Raw genomic sequence first — 9,049 nt, forward strand, 5'->3', positions numbered from 1 at the left:
TATCTAACTTCAGGCTCTTTTTATTAGGTCAACAGTACTTTGTTAAGTGGTAATGAGTTTTTTTTATCAGGAACCACACAGTAATTGGTTGATTTATTTGGGATGATAATGTCTACTGTTCTTCAATGCCTAGAATCATTTATTCATTAGGTGGTTACAAAATGATACTAATTTTATTACTCCTTCATTTACTACTCAGAATACTTCTACAAAGAGAAAATATCCGTCATTTATTGGTTATTCAGAAAAGTAGTTCATATAGGAAAGTCAGACTAAATGCTTCTTTCCCTTTGTTTACCAGTTCTCAAAATAATACGTTAATTACCTAAGGTCCTGTAATAGTGACACATTTTTAATTTGTGTGTATATCATGAAAACTTCATAAATTTAAACATTACTTGGCATTTTTCAATCTAGTTTAGTCATCATCCTGACTAATGCTCAAACTGTTCTATTTTGGGCCAGTAGAGGTCTCTTAAAATTGACTCCCAAGTGCTTTTGACACTATCCCCATAATCTTTGAAAGCTTTCTTGCTGGCTGTTTTGAAAAGTCCTTAATTTTTAACACCAGTAGAAATTCAGGTATCAGCAACTTTAAAAGTACACATTTGGCATTAATACGAGACAGAAAATGGCACATACATTTACCACCTTTAACACTGTATATTATAACAACTGTACTGGAGCACATTTAACTCAATAAAACAAATATAATACCTAACACATAGCAATAGAAACACAACCACTGGTTAAAGAATTACTAAATTCCGCAGGGTGCAGTGGCTCACGCCTGTAATCCCAGCACTTTAGGAGGCCAAGGTGGGTGGATCACAAGGTCAGGAGTTTCAGATCAGCCTGGCCAACATAGCGAAACCCCGTCTCTACTAAAAATACAAAAATTAGCCAGATGTGGTGGTGGGCGCCTATAATCCCAGCTATGCAGAAGGCTGAAGCAGGAGAATTGCTTGAACTCGGGAGGCGGAGGTTGCAGTGAGCCAAGATCGTGCCATTCCATTCCAGCCCGGGCGACAGTATAAGACTCCATCTCAAAACAAAACAAAAAAACAACAACAAAAAAAGAATTACTGAATTCATTAATTCTAGTAAGCAGAGAGACAGAGTGAAAAATATTACCCACCATTAATACACTTTTTTCAAGGTAACTTCTAAACAACCTACATATGGAAGTCTTTACTCTGGCACTTACTATTCTACTGGCCTGGACAAGAACTGTGTATATAAGGGCTATGTCTTCAAGACTGCAGAGCTACTGGTATCCTATCATCAGTCTATTCAGAACAGCCACACTTCTGTGTTTATTTTACTCTCATGGCCTTTGTAGCTAATAACCTAATGGCCACTGCCAGTGATCACTACTTGTCCTCTCTCTCCAATCTAGTTTGTCACCTACCACTTACTCTGGCTTCCAGAGAAAATCTGACCATCATTTTTAGGCTACGAATAACAACAAAAAGATGCTCCTTTTCTCTCACACAAACTGACAACTCAGTCTACTCTATATGTTGCTTCCGCAACAACAACTAAAAATAAACAAAAAGATTTCTTGCAATGTGAGTTTATTTCCGCCTAACCTCAGAGACAAAGTCAAGCTTGCAGCCTGTCTTCTAGATTTCAGTCTCCTTAGTTAAGAGACTATTTCAGTAATTATTTTCCAAAATTTCTAAGGCAGTGATATATGAAAGCTAAATAGCTGTTAAAAGAGGTTACCAAGAGGTTATATAACCTTTTAAAGAAGTTATTATGAATTTAAAATACATAATATAGAACACAAAAATTATTCCTTATAGTATTATTCATCGCAGGAAAAAACAGAAACAACTCAAATGTTTCCTAATAGAACAATGATTAAGTTACCGCAGGTCCTTATACTTTTATTATGTATTCATTAAGAACTTTTAATAACAAGGAAAAACACTCATGCTCTAATGTTGCATGAAAAAAAGCAGGAGACTTGTACAGTATGATTTCAACTACTAAAAATGTGGTGAAACATCTGGATTATGCACAGTTTTTACTTTATACCTTATACTTTCCCTGTATTTTAAAAAATGCCCATAATAATAAAAAAAAAACCCTAAGAATATATCAATTGCTAAATCATCTGAAACTTCATCAAGGTCTTATTAACATCATCATCACAATTTGTAATATAGTCTACCATTAACAGATTGACTATCTCTGGTTTACTTTAATCCTTTCAGCTGGCCAAAACTAAAGGAAAATCCTTTTTATCCTTAATCATGTAGCAAGCAAAAGTGTGACCTGGATGGAGCAGCTTAGTCTAGAAGATCACTGCTGATGTAACTTTTCTCCAGACCAGAGTAAGAAACAGAGAATCTCTTTTTTTTTTTTTTGAGTTAGGAAACAATAGATGACGACAACTTCCTGGACTGCATCTTGACATACATCTCTACTGCCTTGCTTAATTCTATTTTTTTTTTCCATTTTTATTTATTTTTGAGATAGAGTCTCACTCCGTCATCCAGGCTGGAGTGTAGTGGCATGATCTCAACTCACTGCAACCTCTACCTCCCGGGTTCAAGTGATTCTCCCACCTCAGCCTCCCGAGTAGCTGGGATTACAGGCATGTGCCACCACACCTGGCCAAGAGTGACATTTTAAAAACACTCCTCTTTTTCTAAGACTGTGGCTTAAAATACTCAAATTTCCACCAGGTGCAGTGGCTCATGCCTGTAATCCCAGGACTTTGGGAGGCCAAGGCAAGCAGATCACCTGAGGTCAGGAGTTCAAGACCAACCTGATCAACATGGTGAAATCCCGTCTCTACTAAAAATACAAAAATCAGCCAGGCGTGGTGGCTAACACCTGTAATCCCAGCTACTCAGGAGGCTGAGGCAGGAGAATCGCTTGAACCCAGGAGGCGGAGGTTGCAGTGAGCCGAGATCCGCCATTGCACTCCAGCTTGGGCAACAAGAGCGAAGCTCCATCTCAAAAAAAACCAAAAAATGAAAAAACTCAATTTTATTTTCATACCACCCCACCACACCCTAGACACAACAGGTTTCTTTCTGCTCCTTAAAACTATTTGTCTGGGCCAGACACAGTGGCTCACACCTGTAATCCCAGCACTTTGGGAGGCTGAGATGGGTAGAATGCTTGAGCTCAGGAGTTCAAGACCAACCTGGGTAATATGGTGAAACCCAGTCTGTAACAAAAATACAAAAATTAGCTGGGCATAGTGGTGTTAGCCTGTGGTCCCAGCTACTCAGAAAGCTGACGTGGGAGGATCACTGGAGTCCGGGCAGTCAAGGCTGCAGTGAGCTGTGATCGTGCCAGTGCACTCTAGCCTGGGTGACAGAGCAAGACCCTTTCTTAAAAATACATACATATATACATACTAGTCTGATCTTTACAGTTCCTCTTTACTCTTCCCAAATTGCTCTTTCTCCCAGACCTTCACATGGCTTGCTCATTTTCATCTTTCATGCCTAGGCTCAGTCATCACCTCAGAAAAGTTGGAGTCCCAGGCCATCTTATCTAATGAACTAGCCCGTCCTGGCTACTTTCTAGCCCATCGTCCTGCCTATCTCTTCTATGGCACTTTAAATATATTTGCTTCTGATGGAAGAAAGGTGGAAACCAACTACCTTGTTCAGCACTACACTATCAGCAACAATAATGCCTGGCATCCAATGCTGATTCTCATTCACAACAACTCTAGGAGGTACATACTACAGTTAGCTTCATTTTATACTTAAGTACAATAAATTCTACAATGAACTTGATCTGCATAGAATCTTTCTGTCGACCTGCCCAAATGGTCTTTTTGTTTGTTTGCTTGCTTTTTTTTTTTTTTTTTTTGAGACGGAGTTTTGCTCTTGCTGCCCAGGCTGGAGTGCAATGGCGCGATCTCAGCTTACTGCAGCCTCCACCTCCTGGGTTCAAGCAATTCTCCTGCCTCAGCCTCCCAAGTAGCTATCATTACAGGTGCCCACCACCATGCCCAGCTAATTTTTGTATTTTCAGTAGAGACGAGCTTTCACCAAATTGGCCATGCTGGTCTTTTATAACTGTCAATACTCTTAGTTATTTAAAGAGTTTGAGGAGGAGGAGGGACCTCTGCTGGGGATAAAAGTTAAATTCTCAGTCTACTTTCCTTATGACAATAAATACCAGCAGATTAGAGACAATAATAACAGAGTATGTTTGATTTCTATTTTCTATTTAAAAATTACACTTTTATTAATTTCAGTGTTCATCTAGTATACTTAAGCGTCTTCCCCTCTCAAATGTTTGCCAAATGAGGCCACCTGTAAATACATGAAGAAAAGAAATATGTGCTCTATCCTAACCCAAATAACTTTTTATAAAAAAGGATATACTTACTACAGAAACTAAGTAACATTTTTATTCTTTAGAAGTATATGTCTACTGTAGATCATTTGTAAAACACAAATTAAAAAAATTTTAGATATGAAAACTCACTGTTAATATCACAGTATACATTTTTACTGTATTTTTCTAGTTTTTACCTAATAACACAAGAGTACTTTCCATGTCACTATTCTTCTGAATTATAACTTCTTTTTTTTTTTTTTGAGATGGAGTTTCGCTCTTGTCGCCCAGGCTGGAGTGCAGTGGCGCAATCTCAGCTCACTGCAACCTCCGCCTCCTGGGTTCAAGTGATTCTCCTGCCTCAGTCTCCCAAGTAGCTGGGATTACAGGTGCCCGCCACCACGCCCAGCTAATTTTTAAATTTTTGGTAGAGATGGGGTTTCACCACGTTGGCCAGGCTGGTCTCGAACTCCTGACCTCAGGTGATCCACCCACCTCGGCCTCCCAAAGTGCTGGGATTACAGGAGTGAGCCACCACACCCGGCCCTGAATTACAAGTTTTTAAAAAATGGTTGTAAATATCACCAGCCCATAATAAATGTATCATAATATATTTCAGTTTCCAACTCTCCATAACGATAAACTACCAATTTATTACTATAGTAAACTTCTGCAAACATTTTAATATGTATATGATTATTTCTTTAAATCCTTTTGAGTAAAAACTATTAGGTCAGAGGGCATAAACCTTTTAAGTTTTCAATCAGTAGTTAAGAGAGTTCCTGTTTTCCCACACCCTCAATATGGGGTATCATCATTATGAAAAATTCGGCAAAAATGAGATAGGCAGTGAGAAGTAAAACCCTTTAAAGTCTCTGTTTTTTAGTAAGTATGGAACATTTTTGCATTTTTATTGACCACTTGAACAACTTTATGAACTTTGTATTCAATTCCTTTGTCCATTTTCCTACTGGAATGTATACTGGTTTGTAAAAATTCTTTATAACTTAAAGATACTAACTCTACACTATCTAATTGAGTAGTCACTGTTTACTGAGCACTTAAAATGTGGTTAGTCTGAACTGTGATGTGCTGTAAGTGTAAAACACTCACTGGGTTTTCAAATGTCCATCAATGACAGACTGGATTAAGAAAATGTGGCACATATACACCATGGAATACTATGCAGCCATAAGAAAGGATGAGTTCATATCCTTTGTAGGGACATGGATGAAGCTGGAAACCATCATTCTCAGCAAACTATCGCAAGAACAGAAAACCAAACACCGCATGTTCTCACTCATAGGTGGGAACTGAACAATGAGAACACTTGGACACAGGAAGGGGAACATGACACACCGAGGCCTGTCGTGGGGTGGGAGGAGGCGGAAGGGATGGCACTGGGGGATATACCTAATGTAAATGACAAGTTGACGGGTGCAGCACAACATGGTGCATGTATATATATGTAACAAACCTGCACGTTGTGCACATGTACCCTAGAACTTAAAGTATAATAAAAAAAAAAAAAGCCAAGAAAAAAAGAATTTAAAAAAAAAAAAAACCTCACTGGGTTTTAAAGACAGTACAAAAAGACGATGTAAAATACTTCAATAATTTTGATATTGATTACATGTTGAAATATTTTGAATATACTTGATAAAATAGTATTCAATTTTAATTTTATTATTAAAATATATTAATTTCATTATTTAAATTAATTCTAGAATATATTAAAATTAATCTTTAATTTTGTTTTTTTTTAAATATGGCTATCAGACAACTCAAAATTACAAACAGGGTTCTCATATTTCTTTTAGACAGTTTCTATTTTGCCTTTAAAGGCATTTCTCATTTTTAAGTATTCAAGCAATCCCTCAAGGTTTCCTCCTCTCTTTACGCTTTATAAGTTTTTCCCAGCCACAGGCATTTTAGAAGCATAAACTAAACCTTACTTCTAGACAAATAAAAACATCTGTTTTTAGATTTTCTTTTTCCAAAAGTTCTTCAAATAGTCTTCTCACATGCATCCAATTTAAATAGTACTCTTTTTCTAAATGATTTTTAAATTTTGCCATAATAATGGTTGCCCTTTTAAGAAATGTTTCATTATTGAAACTAAATTTTCACAAAGTTATTTTTAAAAACCTACTAAGCATTTTTAAGTGTGAAAAAACATTTTAATTTTTTGTAGTAATAAACATTCCAAACAACTTTGCGAAGTCATTTTGACCACTAAGATAGGTAATAATTATCTATGTTTCACAGACAGATGAGACAAAGAACACATAATTTTCAACATGATTACAGCTACACAGAAGAGGGATTACAAATTACACTGTTTCTACTCCTTTTTGTCAACACTTAAAGGGCAGTTTAGACTAAATTTAACAGCCACTGTAATTTCAGTGTAAAATGCCAAAATTGGTTGGTCAATAGAAACAATTGTGCTAAAAACTTACTTGGGGATTCTGGAGATGATTCATTTTTCTTTTTCTTTTTTTTTTGAGACAGGGTCTCACTCTGTCACCCAGGCTTGAGTGCACTGGCACACTCAAGGCTCACTGCAGCCTCAACTTCCTGGGCTCAAGCGATCCTCCCACCTCCGCCTCCGGAGTACAGGCTAGGATTACAGGCGCATGTCACCAAACCAGGCTAATTTTCTGTAGAGAGGCGCTTTTGCCAGGTTGCCCGGGCTGGTCTGAACTCCTGGGCTGAAGCGATCCACCCACCTCAGCGTGCTAAGGTTTACAATCCTCCTGAGGATTACAAGCATGAGCCACTGCACCCAGCCGACGATTCATTTTGTCCATAAGAGAACCTGGCAATATATTGCCAATATGGAAAAACTCAACAGTTACACTTTTCTATCACTACCAAAAAGCCCTGGGAATAGTGCTGTTAAAATTTATCCGTTTGAAATTTTAAGAGCCAGCTTTTACATTTGTTGCAAATAAAAGATATGAATATATTCTAATTTATATGCACAGCACAGTTATTATAGCTTATATTACATAAAATCTCGAATGACTGCAACTTCCACCTTCTTTCAGGAGGTCACAAACATGCTACGGGTTTTTTCAAACATGATATGTTTTTAGAGACAGGTCTCACTATATTGCCCAGGGTAGCCTAGAACTATTGGGCTCAAAAGATCTGCCTGCCTCAACCTCCCGAGTAGCTGGACTACAGGAGGGCACCACCATGCATGGCTTCAAACATGAATGTTTCGGTAAATACTCTCTGCATCCTAAGAATGGAGGGATTAGATTAAGGGTGGACTTAGTTCTGTCTTCTCCCTCAGAGTTCCTATCAGTTCTCAGTGTCAAGCAATGTGTCAAGCTACGGCAAAAACGAAGGTAAGCCTTATTAGAAGTTCAATGTTATTTTGGAAACTCTCAAACCATTTAAATTTGAGTCAGAAAAGAATGTTGAGAGAGATGAAAATTCTCTTCAACCACCTTTTTTTCTGGGTTACAATTACAACTGACATCTTTTCACCAAAAAGACTGCTCAGCCGAGCTGAAGAGTTCCTTTGTTTTTCGGCTCCAAACTGGGTTCATTCAATGATCGTCGGATACTTTCGTACTTCTTCCGAAAGATCCGTATTGAGTAGCACTCCTCCTTCCTTTTAGAAAATTTAAGAAAATAAGTTGGGAGTATAAGAAAAAGAACAGGCCAAGAAAATCTCAACCTAGTGTTAAATGAAGGTGCGCTGGAAAGCTCCAAAGACCCTGGAACTTTGCGGAGTCCGCAATTTCCAACCGCGGAGGTGAGTCACCGCGGGACACCGCGATGCGCACGTAACATTTTGTTTGGTAAAAAGCAGTAGGCTTCAGAGGTGCAATCCGGCCCGCGAGATGCCCACAAGTTCCCGCGGGGGCCATGCTAGGGCTGCAGGAGGCATCAGAGTCAGGGAGACCTGTCAGGACACCCGCGGGCTGCGCAGGGTGAACTGGAAAGGCGGAGGCCGGAAAGGAAGGTTCTGAGGTTGGCGAAAGGCAAGCGGGGGACCTGCCCCAGGCGAGGCGCCGAACCCATCCTGGCCCTCCAATTCGGCTTCTACGGAGCCAGCGGCCAGCGCGGGACACTCACCCTGGCGGTCGCTGGGGCCACGGGCCGCCGCCCTGCATCGCAGACGGAGCCGGCACAAGGAGGACCAGCTACATCTGTGGGCCGCGACGGCGGCGGCCAAACCCGGTAACATCCTGGCGGGGCACGGGCCCCTACTCGGACACCGCCTCCTGCCTCCGCGCCGCCACCGACACCGACTGACTCCATAGACTGGACATCAGCGAACACTGATACCTTCGCCGCCACAGGCTGCCTCAGTGACCCGGAAACGGCGACGTCATTTAGCGACGCCTGCCGTGGAAGCAGCGGAAGTGACGTAACGCGTTGACTACCAATAAGGAGGCCTTCCCTCCCAGGGACCCAGACCCCCAAAGGGGGGAGGGCGTGGCCGCAGGGAAAGTTTGGTGTCCGCCGTTTTCTTTTGCACCTGTACTTTTGCACTTGCTTGGAAATCATCACGTAAACTGTTTACATCTTGGTCAGCCAGGAAAGCTGTCCTTTGGGAGTTCTGCCTACTTATTTCTTTTTTCTAGACTCGAAGCCAGGACCATGCTTTCGGAAATGGGAGGAAAGATGGGAAGGATGGACGCAGGTTTTCTGAGCCTCTCTACCTAGAGCCTGCCAGGATAAACTCAGGTTGGAGCCAACATGTCTAGTA

General features: G+C 40.3%; 1 protein-coding gene across 1 annotated transcript in view; it reads right to left on the reverse strand.

The window, feature by feature from the left end:
• The window catches only part of SLC30A9 (solute carrier family 30 member 9), a 104,448-nt gene extending 95,749 nt beyond the window's left edge, over positions 1 to 8,699 (reverse strand). Inside the window, exon 1 of the mRNA XM_050791554.1 lies at positions 8,413 to 8,699. Coding sequence (XP_050647511.1) covers positions 8,413 to 8,524 — 112 coding nt within the window. The 5' untranslated portion in view covers positions 8,525 to 8,699. The remainder of the gene's footprint in view (positions 1 to 8,412) is intronic.
• Positions 8,700 to 9,049: the final 350 nt, after the last annotated feature.

Source organism: Macaca thibetana, chromosome 5 (genome assembly GCF_024542745.1).
Source record: "Macaca thibetana thibetana isolate TM-01 chromosome 5, ASM2454274v1, whole genome shotgun sequence".
In the NCBI taxonomy this organism is placed as follows: domain Eukaryota; kingdom Metazoa; phylum Chordata; class Mammalia; order Primates; family Cercopithecidae; genus Macaca; species Macaca thibetana.